Here is a 23,503-nt window from a genome sequence, read left to right as displayed (position 1 = left end):
AAACAACATTTCCAAGTTAAGCATGAAACAGAGCAAACATTTGAAATGCAGACTAATAAGAATAGATATTTTCCTTTACAGAACAGTTTGCTTGTCACTGTTTGTTTTATATTAGTAATCAGGGTTTCGGGTCAAACATGTAATAGAGGAGAAATATCCTAAATGTAGACTCATATGCCTGGATAGTTCACTTTTTGAGAGCAGTTTGCATGTCATTGTAAAGTTTGATTGACAGTGGCTGGCAGGCAGCCAGGTTGGACAGCACTGAACAGAGAAGAAGTGAAACGTGATGCGACAATGTGTCACCATAAGGCGATCCGAAGAGCTGACCCCCCCTAAAGGATCAAAGTTGACCTCTGGGCAGTACTTTAGTTTGCTTTTGATGTACACATTTGCAAAATAGGAACTAGGTGGCCATAGGGTAAATGGTTATCCATAAACAGAATTATTGTGAGTTTGTTTTCTTGTTGGGTTTAACTTAATTTTCACATTTATGAAATGGATATGCCAAGTCCATGCAATTTGTTAAAGGGGTTGATGGCATTGTAATGGTAGTTTGGGTCGACATGACATCAAATGTATTTTCATAGAATGATGTTCATCCCTCCAGCAGAGCAAAACTCCATTTGATAAATACCATTAAGCATCAATGCTGCTCTGGTAGCTTGCAGCTGTAATTGCTTTGTTTTTAAAACTCTGGGGCATTATTTGTATTTGAAATTTCAGAGCGTCTAGGTAGTATATGCATAGGAGACTTCTGACGCGTTTGTGATGTGTTCCTTGCGGCTATGGTAGTCACATCCATACATAATGTGAGCTTTAAGATTTTGACCATTAATTTTCTCTCTATAAAGTTTATGATAGTTTACGCATCGTTTCCTGAACAGGCCGTACTCTGCATGGTGTCAAGACCCTTTTGACTTTTGTTAAAGCCATTAAATCGTTTGGAGATCATTAGCATAAGGTACCAGGGAAGAAAGCATTGAAGCAGAAGTCTATTTAAAGAGCCGAAAAGGTTGACTAAAAATGGTCTTTTTCTTTGTCCTTGGATATTGCTTGATTAGACAGCTGAGATTAATCACAATGTAAAACAAGAAACGGACGACTGATCATGGGCTAACTTCCCAGATTGTCTTTTTGCTTAGTACTACCCTTTAGAGAGAATATTTCAACTGAAAGAAAATGTATTGATCTTTATAAATGTTTTAATAGTTGAATGCAAAGAAAGATGAATAAGTACAAAGATGAGTAGTAGGCATTTGGTCAATGTGCGACTATATTTATCAAGGAAATACCTGGAATTGTAATACCTGCGAAGTCAGAAAAAATAAAGGTATTGCCAATGATGGAAATATTCATAAGAAATTGATGTGTTGACGGGAAATTGTACTAATTTCTATTATTCATTTAGAGTTCCCTAATGAACTGTTCTTAAACTAAAAAATATATATATATATTTTTTTGGGGGGGGGGATAAGGTACATATAACTTTTGCTGTGAAGCACTCAGTTTGAAATAAACTTTACCAGGTAATGATAACTGACAGCGCGTAAGCCGCTCAGTCCTACAGTATTATCACAAAGTATATAGTGTGGTGTCATATGCATGACTCAAAGTGCAAGAGTTGAGTTCAGGACAGGTTCAGGACCGAGAAAAACAGTCCAACGCGTGCACGATCAAAAAAATTGAAAACAAAAGCAACCGCCAGAAAATGCGATGGAAACCTCTACTTACACAATTAATTGGTTCCAGAAGTCATTGTTTTTTTGTAAATAAGGGCATATTTTACATTTGATTAGCATAGTTCATTCCCTAATATTTAATACCACCCACTATAAACCCTTTATGAATTATAAAAGTATACCAATTTTATATGAAAAAATGATGTTTACAAAAAAGGAAAAATTAGTGAGTTTGCCTTGCATGCTGTCTGTATGAAGTACAGTGTTCCCTCGGTTATCGCGGTTAATGGGGACCGGGACCACCCGCGATAAGTGAATTTCCGCTAAGTAGGGATGCCCCTTCAAAAATGCATAATTTCAATTTAATTTAAAAAAAATAAAATATATATATATATATATATATATATATATGCATATTTTTTTTATTTAAAAAAAAAAAAAAAAAATTTTACCCCCTGTATACAGTACACCATATAAAATACGGATAGAGAGAGTGAAATTCATGTTATAACAAAAAACTGTAAAATATGTTGTCTCAATGTAATATTTGTATTTTTCTTTCCAAAAAAAAACCCGAAGCTCTGAATCCGCGATGGCGAACCGCGAAGTAGCGAGGGAACACTGTAAAGTGAATGGTAAGTGTTGAAGCACTTCTTTGTTATATTTGTTATATTTTGTTATGTTAAATTTGTATATGTGCTTTGCCTCTTTTGATGTTCTGTAACTTGGACAGACTAATCACATCTTGGAACAATAATTAACCTATCAAAGTATACCAAATCATAAATAGAGGCACCCCTGTAATACTATTGTCCATAATTAGAATACCTGTTAAATTATGAATACATAGTGAGAATTAGGTTAACATACAATGACTTCAATTTAATTAAAAAAACTGCATTTCTATTTTAGAGGAACTAACTGTGTTTTCCCAATGAATCACCAGAGCAATAATGCTGATACTTATAATAGATACACCTCATTGAAAAGTCACAAAAGTTTAAAACCATTTACTATAAGGCACTGAAAATGGACCGTGAATGGCTTAAAAACACCAGAAATTAAATAATGAGGGACATAAAGGAACATGAGCCGTGATTATTGCGTATATCTCATTTAATATGAAGTACCATTTTAAAAGGATGAGCAAGAATCTGAATGTAAAAAAAGGGACAAATGAGATCTGGAAGAAGAAGAAACTCATCTACAACATTTTAAAACAGGACGTGCAAAAAAATAACAATAAACAGCCTGCGTTCATTTAATTCTAGCCTCATTAAAATCATTGCAGGGACTGGAAGGGATCAGCATATTGTACTTTTTTTCCTCAAATGATACCATTTCTTGTTCTACAGCAGACTGGCTGTACGGGGGCTGCATTTAAATGAAATACACATGGTGTTACATTCACAGCATAATGCATAATTCAGACCACCACTGTGGCTTAAACGCTGTTCCCCAGCTGTTATATAGTCACACTGATTAGTACGACACCCAAGCTCCTGCTCGGCTACTTATAGCAAAATGTTATGTTGCTGCATAGCTGAAGAAATGTACCCATAGAGGGAAACACTCCTATTATTCATCATCTCTGTCACCCTCATTCCCAAATTGGGGAAAAAAAGTGCTCCTTCCCAGCTAAGAATGGCTTTAAGTTGTTCGATTTTCTCAAAGAATTTACTCACTCATGGACAATTTACTTTTGAGGATCTCTCATATCAAAGATTCCAGGCTTGGTTGCCATAGTGATCATTATGTTGACATCAAACAACTGTGGTGGCATGGAGCTTTCGTCACTTTGGATTTGGGAACATGGCAAAGGGTAGGAATGAAGTCCCCTTTGGAGAATTGCTGAAGTCAATAGAAATAATCTAGTAATTGTATTAATTGTTGATTATCTGCCAGAGTGCTGCTTTCTGTGAGGTGGAGACAAGTTCAATAGAACTAAACAGTCTTTGTATGTCAACTTTCTAAAAAGGAAAAAATCGTCTGCACAACACCCCTGTCTCGGTAAACCCTTCCCCCCAAAAACCAATTGTTTATGTTGGAGCGACTTCCTACATAAAACGTATTGGACATTTTTCCAATAAAACTTGAATTTCTTGGGGGGGAAATACAACTCAAATGCTGGCCACCACAGCAATGAAACTAAATGGATGAGGGTGTAACGCACGAAGAAGCAGACCTTCCGCTGCATCACTTCAAGTAACAACTCTGGATTTCTATCCAACAGCCAAATTGGATTATAACTGTGTTTTGTGCTTTTTTCGGATTATTTTACAAAGAAATGCACTCATGGTTGTAGCTTAGTGACATCAATCTATCACATTTAATAAAGTAGCCCCTGAGCTGATCTTAGAATTAATATCAAAATTCACTTTGTCTTCAGGAGAGAAAGAAGTAAGCCCATAACAAAACAGGAAGAGAAACTGTTGGATTAATTCTGTAATACTATTATATATATACGAGTGCATTTAGTCATTTTTGTATGGAAGCTTCTTCAATGTGTCTGAAGAGAACTCGGGATCGTAACAAGTCACTGAGTCCTCGTTCCAAGGACTGTTTACTGGACTTTTACCCAAGGAATGCAGACCCGGAAGGACGCTTAAGAAGATGCTTATGCAACATGATCGCTATCCAAGCAACTTTCGTGGTTACTTGCATATTGTCGTAAATCGTGATGGTCTTTTTGCTTCTTAATGGAATTGTTTTGTCGAATGAAGGCTTGTTTGTTTAAATTTCAATGGAGTTTGTTTTGAGTTCTCCTTAATCGTTATTATTGAATACCTGATATGCTTTGATTGTTGCAGGTGTTGTTTTTGCTTATGCAGTTGGATTAATCAATAACCTTGTAATTTTTTTTAAATTTATGGCCTTAAAGGGGCAGGAAAAATGACCGCACGGGAGAATTATTCGTGGCGGAGACGATGTCGGAATATATTCTCACTTGCAAGTTGATCACTAGAGAAATGTCGATAATTGAATCAGATGTCTGCCTGCATTGTTTTATAATTATATTAAAGTATAATTATTGATTAACCTAACAGAAACAAATATTATTTGATTATGTTATGCATGTCTTCAATGCCTTTTCTAGACAATCAAGATAAATTAAGCATACTCAACATTTGAATTGCCTGACTCAAACGTCCAAAGCATCTGGATTCATTGTTCCTGCACATATTTATTAAAAAAACATTCCTATGATTTGTCTCTTCAAGGACAGAGAACGAGAAAACTCCGCCTTTTTCATTTCATCTAACATGAGGCCCACAAAAAGCGTCTGATTGTGTTCAGTCATCACATTATGTCATTTGACGTTCAAGGGTAAAAAATGAAAGAATTATAAAACTGTTTCAAGCTCATGTTGGCATACATTAGGTGTATCTGTTCAAGTGCAGATTTGGATTTTAAATAATACAAAGTATTCATGATCAAACTGTCAGTTTCATAAATGATGTTGCTGTGAAATGCCAAGTAGATTCAGTGCAGGAAATGCTGTACCTATTTTTAAACACAAACATGCACTTTTTTTCAGGAGGACACATGGGAGGGTTCCAATTAGCTCACAGGAAACCCACAGAGGCAAGAAAGAAAAGAAAAAAAAACTGAGATGGCTCATAGTAAGTCTTTCCTCATATACTGACACACTCTACCAGGAGGAGGAAGCAAAACCTTCTTAAATGCTCTCGAAAGATTTTGGGTTTTCTTATACATTTTTCATCAGATTAGTAGAAGTACCATTCCCCCTCTTGTCTCAGAGTAGTTGAAGTAGGCTGTCTTTAGTCGGAAAATTATAAGGCGGCAAATCATTCTTGAGCATTTTCATACCTCTGTGTGTTTTCTGGGTCACCCATAAGAGGTAAAACTAGCCAATTGCAGGATTTGTCCAAAAAGAAGTCTGGTTTGTTACATTTAGAAATGATGAAACATGGAAGGCTTCACCAGACGCACACAAGTTATTTCATTTTTATAGTAAACCAATCATTTTCGATTAATCCAGTTCTTTACCATTTTTGTGAGTATTGTCCATAATTAGAATACCTGTTAAATTATAAATACATAGTGAGAATTAGGTTAACATACAATGACTTCAATTTAATTAAAAAAAACTGCATCTCTATTTTAGAGGAACTAACTGTGTTTTCCCAATTGATCAGCAGAGCAATAATGCTGATACTTATAATAGATACACCATATTGAAAAGTCACAAAAGTTTAAAACCATTCACTATAAGGCACTGAAAATGGTAGAAGTACCATTCTCCCTCTTGTCTCACAGTAGTTTAAGTAGGCTGTCTTTAGTCGGAAAATGATAAGACGTCAAATCATTCTTGTGCATAAGAGGTAAAACTAGCCAATTGCAGGATTCGTGCAAAAAGAAGTCTGGTTTGTTACATTTAGAAATGATGAAACATATGGAAGGCTTCACCAGACGCACACAAGTTATTTCATTCTTATAGTAAACCAATCATTTTCGATCAATCCAATTCTTTACGATGTTTGTGAGTTTTAGGAAGATTTATGGTTGACAGAAAGAGATACTGAGGCTGAGGGAAAAGTTGACAAATCAGCCATTTGCTAGCCATGTAAAATTATATGGAACTTTCCTTCACTGCTGAGGCAGCGACTTCAACCTTCCAAGCCTGTCTAACGAAAAAGACTATGATTGGATAAACCAGCAGTTGTCTGGATGGAGAACAAATTTAAAGTTAGTGGCCTGAAAAATAAAACAAAAATACTAAAACAGAATGGTGTGGTTTTTCTTTCCATAATTCAACAGAAAGTTTTCCAAAATAGCAGCATGGGCCCGACCAAATAAAGGGAAACTATAAAGTCTCCTGGTTTTTCAGCCTCAGATGTATGAGAAAAGACAAAACTGTTTTATTTCCACATGCTGTTTTAAGTAAGATGTCATTTTTAAGGTGAACCACTAGACATGAAAATTGACTCTTTTGACAAGTAGACATACCAGGTTACATTTAACTATGTGGGATCCAGACAAAACTAAATACGGTCATTTCACCATAAGTTATAATGTCAGTGAATGTTACTGTTTAAGCTATTTACTGCCAATCAAATATAGCCTCGTGTTTTCATTAAATGATGGGTATCTTTTTCAAAAGTTACACCAAATACTCTAAAATGACGGGTGAAAGAGTTCTACATGTATCAAAGTATTCACCACACGGGGTGATGTCGCGAAATAAAGGTTGTTGGCTTACATAAATTAAAGAAGACAATAATTGAAGTTAATGGAATGGAACAGGAGAATTGGCAGTGGGAGACAAGGGGCATAAGAGCAAGATAACAAACGATCTGAATGAGAACTATTGGACCATGAATAATTCAAAGCCTACCGCCCAATGATTTTGAAATACACTACGGATAATATGTCTAGAAATTCCAAAATAAAAGAATTATATACAGTACATGTAGCAAAATTATATTACATAAAAATATATATCATAATACTGAAAGCAACCAGATAGATTTAAGTTCATATAAATATTAATCAGTTAAAATCTAGTAGCTATTATCGACAATATGGTCAATCTGATTTTACTCAATTATTTTTAACTCTGGTTCAAAGGAATCTATCGTTTGGGAAATTGTGACTTTAGTTTATAGGACAGTGTAAATTGTTTGTGAATTCCATGCCTAAACTACCTTGCCATGACCTCAGATCATGGGTGGACAAACTTTTCGGCCCGGGGGCCGCATTAAATTTAAAAAATTGACAGATGGGCCGGGTCAGCATAAAATACGATACATATAAAAAAGTGCATCCGTTAACAGTACATATGAAACATAAACAGAAAAAAGGACTTAAGTATTGACATACTCATCACTCATCATTAAAGTAAAAAGTACAAAGTAAAGTAAAAAGGAATGTATTAAGAAATATTAAAATGTAATTTATAAAAAGATAGAGGGGCTGTAAAACACGATAAACAAATAAGAGTGGACAGAGCTACTGCCACTGGCTTCCGCGTGACAGCACCATCTTGGAAAAATAATGATAATAATAATAATAATAAACGTCGGCGGCCCATAGTTTGCCCATGTCTGCCTTAGATATAGAATAAGGTGCCTAACAAAAGTTCCTAATCATAAGACCTTTGAACGAATGTCAACTTTACATCAAAAGTGACTTCACTTATTAAATGGCACCTCATGATCAGTTCAGTTTTTTTTTGTTAGTTCTGTTTTTTCCCCCATCCCTTTTTATAGCAAAAAACACATGCAGTGCGAAGAGAATGCATCCGGGATGTCACATTTAAGCACACTTCAAAATGTGTGACACAAATGTCAGTGTGTTTGCAGAAGTAAATATGATTGCTTGGAGGGGTCTCCGTCATCGCGCTTTCACTCTCAGCATTTTATGCTACCAGGTTTTTCAAGAAAGAAAAACTATTTCCCCCCGCCTTCATCCACTATTGATTGTACGCTGTCTTTTTTGTCATTTGTTGATGACATTTGGTCATATTTGTAATTAAATGCATTCATACTGCACAGGCATGGAGTAGATATCTGATTTTTACCCAAATACAAATGAAACCTAGTCAGATTTGAAAGAAAAAGAAACTGATTTAGACTGGTCACACTGAATGGAAAATTTTGAATGAGCTTTGCCTATCTCAGAGACATCCATTCATATTTTTGTCAGTCTTCTGACATAAGAAGCATTAAAATAATAATAATATAATGTCTCACCATAATCTATTATTGGTCACATGCAGACAGACATTTATATTCACTGATTGACAATATAGCTTTCAAATAAGAAGAAACTGGAAACATATTGTGAATGGAAGGTTTCCAGCGGCTGAATGCATTGAATTCCTCTTGACTGTGTAAACAACAGAAAGAAGCCAGCATACAACGAAACACAAGAGAAATCTTTATACCAACATTGCACTCACTGCCTTGTTTGTTCATGGCAAACACATTACTTTCATGTTTCCAAATATGTAATACAAGCAGTTAAGATTCACGGATGCACCAATGTTTTATTAAAGTAGTTTAGGCCACTTAACTATATAGACTAATAAACTATCTATAAATTATAAACAATCTATAAATTAATGAGGGGATAAAACAAGCACTTTTCTTCATGAGCTCATCTCTAAAAACGTCAACAATCCACTTCCCAACAAGACAAATGTCAAATTCCAAGCCTTTCTACTCTTATAGGTGGGCAAAAGGTTCAGTAATACATTTTAACTGTTCAACTGTAAACCAGTCATAGCAAATTTTATCATGTGACAATGCTTCGGTATCCGTCTGACCTTTGACCTCATGTCGTGGCTCTAAGACTCACACAGGGGCCCCAAATCCACAGAAATCGGGACTTCAGTCTTGAGATTTACACCGACTTTTGCACAATTAAAGCATTTGTATTGATCGAGATAAAGTGTATGTATGTGGGGTAAGGGTCTCAAGAGTGACTCATCTCCATGTAAGATAGTCAAGCCTGAGTGAGCCGATTGGTCGAGTACAGCGTCCTCGTGCACAAATAAATGTGTGCACATGCACATGCAGCGAGATTCACCCCAGGCCCTTTAGAGCAAGCATTAGTCACTCCACATAAAACCATCCAATCCATCCAAAGCAGGGGAGCAGGAACAAGTAGGGGACGTGGTCTATGGTGAGCTGGTCGTTTTCCAACATGTGAAGAGAAAACCACTGAGGTCTTAACGTTAAACTTGAGCACAATTTTGCTTCAAAGTGACCGATACTGGAGGAGACACCCTGATCTGGGCTCATGTTGGATTCGAGTCTCCCATGTCTACATCAACCTAAATGTGAGCATTGGCTGTAACCTGAGGCCATATGACCGTAATAGATGTTGACTGCACGCGTGACACTTACATAACCACCGATTACCTATCAGCATTTAGCAGGAGTGGCATTCACACTTTCCAAAAATTACATTGACTTTGTCCTTCAATATTTGATGGCTTTGCCCAACCTAAAACACTTCATAAAATGATGACTGCTTAAAGTGGTGATGGGTAGTGTTCTGCCAAGTTATCATCATCATGCGTAATCAAGACGAAGGTTTTTCCAAAGTAGTCTTCAACATCTATTCCCGTTGATATTGAAAGATGCACAAGCTTTATGAATGTTAAGAATCAAATGGAACTGAAGACGCAAAATTATAAAGACCGCATACTATATAAGCAAATACAGTTTTCCTTTGCCTCAGATTTAAGAGTCATTCATTTTCATTTTCAGAACCGCTGATCCTTGCCTATCCCAGCTGACTAGGTGGGGGACACGCTGAAATGGTGGCCAGCCAATCACAGAACGGACGGACAACCATTCATGCTCACACTCATGCCTAAGGGAAATTTATAGTGTTCAACCAACCAGCATGCTTTTGGGACTGGAGTACCCAGAGAAAACCCACGAGAACATGCAAACTCTACACTGGGATGAGTCCCCAACCCTCGAAGTCGGATGGATGGCTTGGACCGCTGATTTAAGTACCATCATATGGAAATGAAGTCAAGAGTAAAAACAGCTTTACTCCTATAATCATGTGAGTAATTCAGTTTGATCCTTTCGATATTTACCTTGAACAGCATAGCATAACACAATTTGACAGAGCAGATTCTGCAGGGGTATCAGTTCGTTAACCAACCAAATGAACTTCGGCGGGTGTTTATGATTTATAGCCAACAGACTGAACGTATTAAATGAATAGGGTGACTTTACCAAAGAGGACAGGAAATTATATAAAGTTATTCAGCTTCTTCTTCTAGGCAAATTGCATATCTATTAAAGCAGTCCTCGCAAAACAGTGCTTATTCATTTGATTAATTTATATGAATAAAGATGAGAAGCATACTGTAGTTCATCGACTTTAGAAATTGATATTTCCAAGTAGACCACCAAATCTACCTGGAAAAGAAAATTTTAATTTGAGACTTTGATATTTCTATGACAGATTTTACTTTATTTCACTCAACAACCATTCGTAAAAACAACAGTCAAAAAAAAGCATGCTTTCAATAGTTCTTAAAAAACTGAATTCCCCATTGGAAGACTTGGCCGTGTGATCTCGATTGATAACCCTAACCCAATTAATCTCGACCTCCACAAATCAGTCAAAAATCCTTTATGCTAAGTAAATAATCATTATATTATATGAGATGCAAATGCATACATCCCTCAAGCATCACATAGACCCACACAAACCTACATACTACATATATTGTCACACAGTAACACTGTGACATTTGTTCAGGATTTTGGGGAAAAAATGATACAACCATCAAAACAACAATTTACTATTCAAATATTTGATTTGTTTTGACTATAAAACCCACTCAATGACAACTCAAATGCATTAATGAAGAGGATATCTCTGTGGAAAGGTGTTGGAGATGCAATACCTTGGAATATGTTTAATTAGCAGTGCAATCTACACGTCTAGGATGAAGTAACATAATAAATAAAGCCTTTTTATTGTTTGAATAAGTCAATTGGAAAGAAGGGACACCAAGGAGTGAGAAAATACTCAGGTTGCTACATTGCGTAAGCACTACTCAGTAGCTGTGAGATGGTTTAAATTTACACTGGGTTTGTAATCCCCAGTGTGCTTTAATAACTGCTCTTGTCACAATGAGCTTTGAGTATTGAGTTAACATTGGTAATAGGAGATGACAAATAATGTTTATTAAGTTCTCACTGGCCAGAAACAATTAAAAGTTACGCTGAAGCAATTAAGGGGTATTTGCCAATACCCACTGACTCTTTTATGGCACTTTTGCAGGTTTACAATGGGAATAGATTTTGAGAGAACAAATAAAGCAAAAATATATTATTGCTGATTTATCCCATTCCCTGTCATATATAAAGCAGTTTGAATGCCTCATCTTCTAAAAATAATCTAATGTGACTGAGACAGCACTCTTCATAACCACACTAACCACATACTCTATAAGAAACTGAACATTTATCCACCACAACTCTTCCCTTTATTGTTATTATCTTTAATTTTAATTAAAGTGCTGGTGAGGTGCTACCTTGTCTGCTCCTGAGCAGTACTGGATTATGTAACTTCTAAAAAATTGCTAAGAAAAATCGAGTGCAATAATAGGTTGCTGTCTCTTTTTAATTGGTCAATTTTAAAAAGGAAAATAACAGACACTAAATTGTGTTTACGCATTGCAATCTATCATACTGGGAGCTTTTACTTATTAAAACAACACTCAGTCTGGTGGGAGGCCCGCAGGTGATTATCGCGACGGCCTCACTGCTCTGGGCTCCTAGGTTCAAATCCAGGTCGGTCCACCTGTGTGGAGTTTAAATTTTCTCCCCTGGCCTGTGTGGGGTTTCCTCCCACAAAAAAAATGCATGGTAGACTGATTGGACATCCCAAATTGCCCCTAAGTATGGGTGTGAGTGTGAATGGTTGTCTGTCTCCTTGTGCCCTGCGATTGGCTGGGCACCGATAGGCTGCAGCACCCCCCGTGACCGTAATGAGGATAAAGCAGTTCAGAAAATGAGATGAGATGAGAGACTCAGTCTGGTGCAGCACACTTTTACAGCACTGTAGCGTCAACATGCATGTGGTATTTTTAAACTAGTACTTTTCGCCCAATTTTTTTTTGGAAGGGTAAAATATTTCATCCACAGCAATTATTCGGAAAGTCATTAAATATGTGTTCAGTGTAATAGTTAAGAAAAATGAAAGGAGATTACATTATGTCCAAATTATGTTTTGCAAATCATCCATCATCATGACCAAATGTATATATATATTTTTTTGTACCCTGTGCTATGTATTGACAGTTGGATTTAAGTTTGATTCATTACTCACCAGAATTCAAGGCTGAGTTAAAATGTGTTAACCCCACAATTAAAACAGAATGCTTTGAACAAATACTTCCATGAGAATAACAGCTGGAAATGTCCAGCGGCAAACCTTTATCAGGCCTGATTAATGGAATAGCAAGACACTCTAATGAGACTTTCCAGCCTTGTGACATTTCATTCTGTTTTTAGCTGTTTTCTTTTCTCGTTGCTTTGGTTACCTCCAAGCAAAAGATTCAATCAGCGAGCCGTGACGTGATCATCCATGAGTAATTATGCAAAATCTTTTCAGGCATTGTGAGCATTCGGGACTGCGTCAGATTGTTTGATTAGACCTTCCCCACAAAATCACCATCGTTTATTCTTTTATGGCTTTGCAGCAGTAAAAATAAAGCTTGACTTTAATGATCACGGTCAGTGTGCCTTTTTTTTTTTTACCACACACATGTTTGCCTAGGGAAACTCAGTCCCAATAACAAGCAATCAAAATGCATCTTGAAAACAAGCGTTTTTTTTTTTTTAGATTTGCTCTTCTGGTCATCAGCCTCAGTGGGTTTTTAGAAGAGGCCAAAGAACATTGGATCATACGGCCCCCCGGCCCCCACGGACTGGACGTCTAGCATCGACAATGGCAGCTAGTGAGTTAAATGTTACAACTGAAACAACTGCATAAGCCCAAAAACGCATATATTAAAATGTGTTATATTTGCGGATGTGAGCGGATACACTTTTCCGTTCTTACAATCATAGTTTTATTCATCCCAAAGGATGTTTGATGGTGTACAGTACATTTTGTGCCTTGCTTTGTGTACTGGCTCACGATGGAACTCAATCGGGTTGTCCTCAAACTGATTCAGTTTTGATAAAATGGAGAATTTAGATTGAACTGTAAAAAAGTGCACCTGATTAATTCATTTGATGCAAACGGGGTACTTTTTTATTGCTAAGGTTTGATTGCTGGTGTTAAATTTGCTTATTACATGAAGAGAATTGAGGATTCTCACTAGATTGTTCAACTTGTACTGGTAACCTTTATATGACTAGATAACAATATTAAAGACAACACTGGCCTCAGTTAAAAAGACAAATATATTCCATAAATGCCTTTGTTTATAAAAGAAGAAAAGGTTAATCGAACAACCGCCTCTCCAACATTTGATGGTTATTTTCATCCACCTTCATTTTCATCCACGTCCCCTTTTGGCAGACGGTCTCCTTCTTTCTTTCAGAATGTCAATGTTGTCTCATTTAAAAGCACGTTTGTCCAAGTGAAGGATGCCGCGACTGTCACTCACTTACTAATGATGGATGCTTTTAGGGGCTACATACTGGCTATCCTAACAACAGCTCCACCCACCCTCAGCCATCAACAATTTGGTGCACAGTGTCCATGAAAAGTCTGACACATACGATTGATCAATAAGTCAATATCACTATAAAATGCCTTTGGTGTCCTTATTATTAAGTTGTAATAAAAAACTGAGCTAATGCACCTTTATTCTTATTATTAGTGACTAAATATTTAGCACGTACTGTGCCAGTAATATGCTAAGTTATATACATCAATAGTGTTTGCTTTATGTTGATTTTGCTTGATTAACATAGAGGTTGTGACACGGGAGAGACTCAATTGGTGGGCAGCCAATCTCAGAGCACAAGAAGACAGACAAACATTCATGTTCAGGGGAAATTTAGAGTGTTTAACCAGTCTCCAATTCATCTTTTTTTGGATACGGGAGGAAAACGGAGGACCTGGTGAAAAAAACTATTCCAGTCCAGGGAAAACATCCAAACTTCACACATATAGAACCCTCAAATTGTGAGGCCATTAAGAACTTATTACTGATGGTTCACCTCATGGTTATGAATAATAACCCAAAGAGGGGACACTTTCCACAAAGTCACAATATATCTTTTTTCAGTTGGCATTTAAAATTTCTAATAGCACTCAACTAATAAAAAGTTGTAGAAGATTGACCAGATTGCATTTGTACCAGCAGAGACAATTTAGAGGGTTCAACCAGCCTATCATGCATGATATTGGGATGTGGGAGAAAACCGGAGTACCCAGAGAAAACCCACATAAGCGCAGAAATAACACGCAAACTCCCCACAGGAAGGTCGGAACCCACCCGGGACTGTGAAGTGGACGTGCCAACCACTCTTCCACCATGCCGCCCGTAGCTCAACATTATTTTGTTGAAATTGTGGGTGCTCGGACGTTTGGTCGCCAGTCTTTTGGTCCCGTTTGGTCGCCGGTCTTTTGGTTGCCGGTCAAATGGTGACAGAGAGTTTACTGTTGAAACTAGCTCTCAAAATTATATTCATGAGAAAGAGTTTCATATCTAAGAGATTTTAATATCGAAGTACACCTGACCGGCCACCTAAGGACCAGCGACCAAAAGGGACCAAAAGACCAGCGACCAAACGTCCGGTCACGAAATTATGGAGTCTCAAGTGCAACCTAGGACGATATTGAATCATAAGCATCAGTGAAAATGTGTTTGGGTGTATTGAGGGGACAGACCGTGTCCTCAGAGTCCCTGAGCAGGTATTTGGATAGATGAGTTGGCTGCTTATATGACTTTTTCCTTCAAGTTTAATGGGACATTTGTCACTGGGGTCAGTTAGGACTTTTAGCATCAGTTGTTAGTACAATTTGGCATGTGTTTTTTTTAGAATAAGTCATTACAATTTCCAAAGTCAACGGTCTTCTAAATGCTAAAGCCTTGTTTAATCAAATATTGCAGATTGTGATGATCACAATATAACTAAAGACACCATCTAACCATTTGAGTTGGGGGTGAGCTGGTGCTTATTCGAGATAATTTTGAAAGCCAATTACAGTTGGATGTCCATCTCTATCAATGGCATTGAATAAGTTAATTTTGTTTTATTTTTAGTGGCATAGTTATGAATAACCCTGGCATCATTACAAGTGATATGCAAACTGCTGAGATATAAACCTTTCTAGTTCATGTATTCATTTGAAATGCCACAATTCTAATAAATGTTGCAGCCTTACGTATTACAGAATTCTTATCACAGTGGAAAATGTAGTCTTACAAGCGACAACTTGTCAATTAGACAAGTTACAATTATTGTTCTTTTTCTCTCATTTAGCCAGAATACTTAAATGTAAAGGATAAAAAACAATAAACCAGTGGGTTCTCCCATTTCACAATAGCTGGATTCAATAGAAATAAGGCAGTTAGCCTTTATTTATAAATCCTGTGCGTACTTCCTCACTCTTGGAATTGTTCAACCTTCCACCGAACAAACTTGTTTCTCAGTTTGTGTCATGTTAAGGCAAGACTGCATCAATAAACATATCACTAAAAAAGGGATATAAAAAAGCCTGCTTTTTGGTGGAGGAATCGACAGTGTCTACTTCTATAGCAAATTATCTTACCTCTTTTTAAAGTGCATGCGTGCATCTTTTGCCAAAAGCTTGTCAAAAACACCCTTTTACAAGGTGCAGGCTGGTCTAGATATGGAAATCACACAAAAACCTGGATCTAAAGACCTAGCAGTGAACTCTTTCACTGTAGATACGTTTAACAGAGAAAACTATCAACTGAGTAATAGTGATGATAAATGCACTTTTAACATTGCCTTGTATGGAAATAAATGTGATAGACTTGCTTGCCACCTTGGATGTCCTTTGACAAGCATGGGAAAACCTCAGAGAAATAAGCATAAATAACTATGTTTGTCATGTGGCCAAGCCATATGGTCTAAATCTGCACTACAAACACTATCCCTGCATGTGACACTATCAGAATCATTCAGCAATATTGTGCGGCTTGAGATAAATACAGGCTGTTTTCACACTCAGCTCAACAGCATTGCACTAACAATATGTCTGAACCACACACATTGCTTGAATTTTTTTAGGGGATTGTGCTTCCATAAAGCCATATTATGTAAGTATACCAAGTGTGAGACATAAAAGTGAAGAAGGCCATGTAAGGTTGCTCATGTATTTGCCCATGACTGAAAATATTCTGTATGAATGGTTCCTATGAGAATATGGACACATAGCGCAAAAAGTAATTACATGCTGTTGCAGTGATTACATGCTGATGTGAGCCTGAGCTGAGTGAGTGACAAGGTGCAGCGTGTTCGGGTGATTGTGTTGCACTCATAATCTTTTATGGCTGGAAAGGCTGGTGTGTAAAAGGGAGCTGTCGAGGAATATTTTCACTTTGACTTTGGTTTTCAAATTTATACCTCGTTCTTTTTTTTTTTTAACAGAATTGCCTATTATATTACATCGAATGCAAGGCAACACGGCGTTGTAAATCATTATAGTCCACTGGAATCAAGACAAATTTTGGTAAGCCATGAAAAGGCAGTATGGTGGTAAAAGAATATGCTAGGTAACTGTAAAATGGGATATTACCTATCGTTATTGTGTATTGGTTCAGTCACAGTGAAAGGCCACTCAGATGTGTAGTTTGAGAAACACTTTATGGTCGGGAACCAAAGGGTCACGTTTTTTAATGAGGTGTAAGCACCTGGCCTGGCCTGGTATAACTTTACACAGTGCTCATCTTCACATTTAAATGGTCAGGTTACAGCATCGACAGCTTTTCCATGGTGTCTAATGAAAAAAGATTATCTTTTTTTTTTAAACGCTGTTAATGAGCTACTCAAACTTCGAGTATTATATTACACAACTTTTCAAATTGTGATGGTGTATTTAAAATATAATGTATGTATGTGTTTTGACTAGTATTGTATTTTTCAGTATCATCAGCTTTCCTTCTTATTTTGGAGAAATCGTAGAGTTTAACTCTATTATTGTGAGAGCTGTGTTGCCCATTTCGTAACAAGTTTAAGTTATATATTAGGCTTTTTTTTTGTCTTGTTTTATGGCTATTACGAATTTGGCTTCTGCAGTGATCATGCCCTCCATTTGCCAAGCTGACACACCAGTAGTTTAAATGTATGGATTATTGTCTCACTTGTAAAGTGAACAAGATTGTAGCTTGTCAACAAAATAGAGATGGATGATACTTAATTTTCCATTACATAATATCATATTCTTTCTTAGGTCATAGAATGCAAAACACATACATGCTTTTTACACGTTTTTTTTTTTTTTTTTACAATTTGGAGCGGTAGAGTTGCAATGTGTCCCTCAGGAAAGTTTATTCTAAGTTTATCCTAATAATACTTCATAATTAGGCAATTGCAGCATTAGAATGGATGGAAAATATTGTGTATATTGCAACTGATTCATTTGAAAGTCAAGGTAAAAATATTTGGCTGCTCAACATATTCATTAGAAAAACAAGACAAGGCTACATACCTTGGAAGACATCCACATCCAGATGAGATTGTTATAGTCCTCTTGAGTACAAAAAAAAAGAAGCCAAGTCCATTGGAAAGTTGCTCACAACATCCTTGCAAGGAGTTTCATCAATTGAGTCTTTTTTTTGCTTTAGCGTTCCATTTTCGTCCGTGTAAAGGGATATTATCATTTGAAGGTGACTTACAGTAAATGTATTTGGGGATACTGACGTCATGAGTTGAGGGCCTGTCCATTAAAACATGGAGGGACGAGTCTTTCCTTCTGCTATGTTTGAATGTAGTGATTTCTGTGCTTAGCTCTCATAGGTGCACAAGTACAGTACAACACGATTATTTCTAGCCCTGGTTTATGTGATGACTGCTAAATGCACTGCCCTTTACGTTTCACACATATTAGAGCTCTAAGAGTGTTGATTAAGTTTGATGAAAAAACTTTTTCATTTGGAGAAAACGGAGATTCATTTCCTATGGGGAGGTAATATATTGAACACTTGAAGATTTAAAAAATATATATATATTTTTTTAAATGATTGATGAATACCTGCCAGCCTACATTTTTTCCTCCTTAAAAATATCTCAATCCACTACAAATTTCTGTTGAGTGCAAACAAAATGTGGCTTGATTGCTTAAGAGCAAACTGACTATCAATACACTTTCTGCTATTGACAGATTAAACTCATAAAGTGCAAGTGCAGTGTCTACATCTTTTTTTAAATGTTATTATATGTCGAATTTGGAAGCTAGCAAAAGTTAGATTCATTAGGTAGAAATTGGTCCTAAAGAGTGGGAAAGGAGGGTTTCGATCTATCGCGTGACCTGTTACCATGGTGACCTGTAATTGTGTCTAGGGGATGGGAGGAGACGCACTGCCCGTGCGTTTAGCTTTTTTGGGTGACGTACATGTATTGAAGATGTAATATTCTCCGGGAATCGGAAAAAAAGAAACATAACGCAAATAATTGTAATCACACGTCAGTCTGAATAGATTTTGAGTTAGTACTGTTCCTTCTGCTTATGTCTGTGCCATTTCCTTTACTCGGACTTTTGTCCAGGGCACACAGTGACTCCGTCACCCCTTCTTCCATTTCCATGTACTCTGCTTTGTCCCCGAGCGACGATCCGGACGGCGAGCCTTTAAATTGCCGTAAAAAGTTGGGAAAGTAGGGGCACATTGGCGGCAGGGTCTCAACCACGGGTTGCGCCTGCTCTTCGTTGTTATCAGTCTCACGGTGGTAAAAGTAGTTGAAGTTGGAGACGATGACCGGCACCGGCAGCGCGATGGTTAAGACGCCCGCTATGGCGCATAGGGAGCCCACTATCTTGCCGCCTACCGTGATGGGCTTCATGTCCCCGTAGCCCACGGTGGTCATAGTCACCACGGCCCACCAGAAGGCGTCCGGGATGCTGGTGAACTGCGAGGTGGGCTCGTCGGCCTCGGCGAAGTAGACGGCGCTGGAGAAGAGGATGACGCCGATGACCAGGAAGAAGATAAGCAAGGCCAGCTCCCTCATGCTGGCGCGCAGAGTGTGGCCGAGGATCTGGAGACCCTTGGAGTGTCTGGACAGTTTGAAGATGCGGAACACCCTGACCAGGCGGATTATTCTCAGAATGGCGAAGCTCATTGCCTGCTGCCCGTTGCCTTGATGCTGCGCCAGGTCCGTACCCAGGGTGATGAAGTAAGGCAAAATGGAAACAATGTCAATGGAGTTCATGATGTTCTTAAAGAAGGCTGTTTTGCTGGGACAGGCAAAGAAGCGGACGGTGATCTCAAAGGAGAACCAAATAATGCACACGGTCTCCACGATGAAAAAGGGATCGTTGAAAGGGGTAAACCCGTGATCCGGTTCCGTGGAGTTAAACCTGGGCTGCAAGTACTCTTTGTCGTCCCTGAACTCAGGCAGCGTCTCCAGGCAGAAGATGACGATGGATATGACGATAACCAGCACGGACACCACTGCGATGCCCCTGGCCGCGCTGGAGCTCTCCGGGTACTCGAACAGCAACCAAATTTGCCGCTTGAACTCGTCTTCGGGCAGGGGTTTCTCCTCCTCTTTGACGAAACCCTCGTCCTCTCGAAACTTGAGGATCGCCTCCTCGCCGAGCTCGTAAAATTTGACCTCTTCGGAGAAGATGTCAAACGGCACGTTGGCGGGTCTTTTCAAGCGCCCCCCGGACTGATAATAGTACAGAATGGCGTCAAAACTCGGTCGGTTCCGATCGAAAAAGTACTCGTTCCTAAGCGGGTCGAAATACCGGATGCGCTTATCGGGGTCGCCCAGGAGAGTGTCCGGGAACTGCGTGAGAGTCTTCATCTGAGTTTCAAACTTGAGCCCCGACACGTTGATGACCACTCTCTCGCAGCAGCCCAACTCGCTGTAAACGTTGGCGTATCCAGACTGGGGACGTCTGTCCGTAATGGAGACGGTCTCGTCGTCATCATCACCACCACCACCATTGTTGTCCATGTTGCAGAAAAAAGTGGACCTCTTGAGCCTACGCTCTTCCTCCTCCTCCTCCTCGTCCTCCTCCTCCTCCTCTTCTTCCTCCTCGGCGCCCTCTTCCTCTTCGATCATCATGTCTTCCTCGGATCCGAGTAGCGCCAGTTCAGAGTGGCGCAAGTCCCCACCGAGAGCGCTCCGGCTGCGTCTCCACCGTCCGACGCCGCCTTGCCTTTTGCGCTCTCTGAGGAGTCTCTGCTTCTCCGGATCCTGAGAGGAGGGGGAGGAGGAGGGGCGCGAGGCGGTACCACCGCCGCTGCTGCTGATGTTGCCACCGGTGGAGGCGGCACGAGACGGATGCTGCCGGTTGTTAAGGAGATGCGCGCCCGAAGAGGACGCGCAAGTGGATCCCCCTGAGCCGGAGCCTGCCCCGTCCACTCCGCATCCGCTCTCGGCCGCTCTGTTGTGGGCAGCCTGGCGCTCTCTCTCCCGCTCTCGCTCTCGCTCCCTCTCCCGTGCACGGGCTTGGGCATATCCATACGGCAGGTGGCTGTTACACCCGCCGTCCGCACCCACCATTGCAAACTCCATTTTTAAGTCACAAGGTTCTGAGGTCTGAAGAGAGTTAGTATTTGCGCCTGAAATGGAGCGATCAGCTTTGGATCAAAACAAGAGCCCACGCACTCACATCCATTCTGCGTGTGCAATTGCTAGTGATAATTTGCAATTTTTATTTTTATTTTTTGATTTTGGACAGAGGCCCCCGCTATTTTATGACATCATTTTCTCAGAAAAGGTGAAGGGAGTAGGGGGCCAGGCCTGTTAAGAGCGCACTTGCAATGGTAGGCTTGATGTGATCAGCATTGTGAGTCACGCTAAGTCTCTTTGGTGGTCTCCATCAGGTGGTTAATTCCTCCACATGCGTCTTTTGATCCTCCTTTTTTGGCCACTAGCGGATGCCATTTTATGTAGGACATTAAAAAAAATAGGATCCGTGCGGTTATATTATAGCTCTCCTGTGACTTTACATCCTCGTATGATGATGTCTGGAGCTGCAAGAAAACAACGCAAAACGTTGTAGTGAAACACTGTGAGCCAACTTAATGGTGTCATTATCATCATCATCATCGAGATTACGGTAAATTCTTAAATAAATGCTGCACGCTTATTTATATGTCGTAACATCTACTCACATGCGAGAAAGGGTAAAACGCCACCCGGACATATCAGCCAGCGGGCGATAGGGCGTGATCTAAGGTGACGATACACTTCCAAAAATCTCCGTGTCACTTTTAGATGCAATGTGACCAATCCGTTGTTTTAGCCGAGCAGCAAGCACCTCATCCACTATATCCATGCGAGCTCTGACGCACTCTCAGAAGGGCACTTTTTGGCTGCGTGTCGACGTCTCAGATCAACAGGATCTGTTGCGACTTCATCCCACTGTGTCGGCTCCATCGCCACAACCCTTCCTCCCTTAATGCAGGCGGTGGTGGTCGAGGTGGAAAAAGGTGTGCGAGCAGCCGAATACACGCCAGGATGTGCAAAAGTTTACCTTCGCACCAGCAAATGTTAACGGCGCCTGCATGGCGTAGTAGGAGCATCACACAGCTGTCTGTCTGCAGCTGTATCCTTACCTATCCATCCTCCTGTATCCCTCACCGTGTGCGCGGTAGTGCTGGAGAGTATAAAAGATTAGGGGCGCTCTTTCTGCAGAGCGTGCAAGCGGTGCTCGGTCCTCCCCAAGTGGATACACTCTGCCACTGCCACTGTGCTGCAGTCCCACACCCCTGAGCACCTTATGTGCTTCCTACCAAAAGTCATCAATTAGACTTGGAATGAGACTTCATTAGGGTTTAAGAGGACAGCCAAGAAGGTGAAAGATTGCTGAGGTCAGTTTGTATGACCTTTAATCTCTAGTCTGTTTGTTGAGCAGCTGTACAATAGAGCTCTTGTATTTCCCTTGGGGTCCATGCATCCATCTGTCAATCTACGTCCTTATGGGTTCATTCAGGTGTTTTTTGCAATTTGGGAATGTTCATCTCATTAGGTTTTAAAGAAATAATACAAATACAACCAATGGATGGACAATGACTTAATAAATCACAAATCAAATATTGCATGAAGGTAGAACTCCTATGTGGAGAGTTCAGAACTAATATTTGCAAATAAAAGGCGGATCAATGATTAAGTGGTTAGCGCGTCACCCTCATAGTTCTGGAGTCCCGAGTTCAAATCCAGGTCGATCTACCTGTGTGGAGTTTATATGTTCTCCCCGGGCCTGCGTGGGTTTTCTCCAAGTGCTACTGTTTCCTCCCACATACTAAAAACATTCATGGTAGGCTAGTTGGACAATCAAACTGCCCCAAGGTGTGAGAATGAATGTTTTTTTGGCTGGTTACCAATTCAGGGTATCCCCTGGCTTGTGCCCAATTTCAGCTGGAATAGGCTCCAGCACCCCCTGTGACCCATGTGAGGATAAGCAGTTCAGAAAATGAATGAATGAATGAATAAAATGATAAAATGATTTAAGTCAAATAAGCACTGTATTCATTAAAGATCGCGTAGTGGCAGTTAAAATGATCTGTTATGGCTTTGACATACCAAATGATTAGATGGAAAAGAAAAGGAAAAAAAGCTGACGTCACTGTGGGCCAGTTTGTTGGTCCCGCCAGACCTTGTGCGGGTAAATAGGAAAATCAGATTGGTGAAAGAAAATGTCCCATTACAAATCGTTGAATTTACATTTTCAGCTCTCTTCGTGATGAAACAACATTGTCGAGTGTTATTCATCCTATCTGCTGCAGTATTTATTGTGCAACTATAATATTAACTTTTATCTTGCAGAAAAGTTGTTCGCATTTGAGTGTTGGCTGAACTGGAATCTGGGCTCTCGTCTTGCTGTCAAATGCCATGACTGAGTATCGTCTTTAGGTACTTTGTCTTCCCCAAATTTTCTAAAAATGTGCATACCAGGTTAATAACAGACTAAAATGTCCATATATATATAAATATATATGACAACTATCGGTCTACTGCCATGCAGTCCCTGAGGTATGCATTGAACTGGATAGGTTCCAGCACACCTAATGAGCAGAAGCAGTAAAGCGAATGGATTGATGTCTTGGAAGAAAAACTTCAATATTTAAATACAAGTCATTATTGTGATTGTTAAAGCGCACAAGGCCAACATAATATAAAAACTGTCCTGTCAAGTTGTCATAGAATAAATGAATA

General features: G+C 39.2%; 1 protein-coding gene and 1 long non-coding RNA gene across 2 annotated transcripts in view; one reads left to right on the top strand and one right to left on the bottom strand.

The window, feature by feature from the left end:
* Positions 1–21,910, bottom strand: part of kcna4 (potassium voltage-gated channel, shaker-related subfamily, member 4) — a 31,740-nt gene extending 9,830 nt beyond the window's left edge. Inside the window, exons 1-2 of the mRNA XM_077713838.1 lie at positions 21,460–21,910; positions 17,826–21,318 (exon numbers count right to left, since the gene is read on the bottom strand). Of these exons, the coding sequence (XP_077569964.1) occupies positions 18,794–20,857 (2,064 nt within the window). The 5' untranslated portion in view covers positions 20,858–21,318; positions 21,460–21,910 and the 3' untranslated portion in view covers positions 17,826–18,793. The remainder of the gene's footprint in view (positions 1–17,825; positions 21,319–21,459) is intronic.
* Positions 3,448–13,146, top strand: LOC144194446 (uncharacterized). The gene is made up of 5 exons (XR_013325889.1): positions 3,448–3,504; positions 5,221–5,305; positions 9,414–9,489; positions 9,923–10,229; positions 13,032–13,146. It is a non-coding gene; the product is annotated as an uncharacterized LOC144194446 (long non-coding RNA).
* Positions 21,911–23,503: the final 1,593 nt, after the last annotated feature.

The sequence above is a fragment of the Stigmatopora nigra genome, chromosome 3 (assembly GCF_051989575.1).
Source record: "Stigmatopora nigra isolate UIUO_SnigA chromosome 3, RoL_Snig_1.1, whole genome shotgun sequence".
Lineage (NCBI taxonomy): Eukaryota > Metazoa > Chordata > Actinopteri > Syngnathiformes > Syngnathidae > Stigmatopora > Stigmatopora nigra.
The sequence above is the reverse complement of the archived record's forward strand: the minus strand, read 5'-3'. Positions and strand labels throughout refer to the sequence as shown.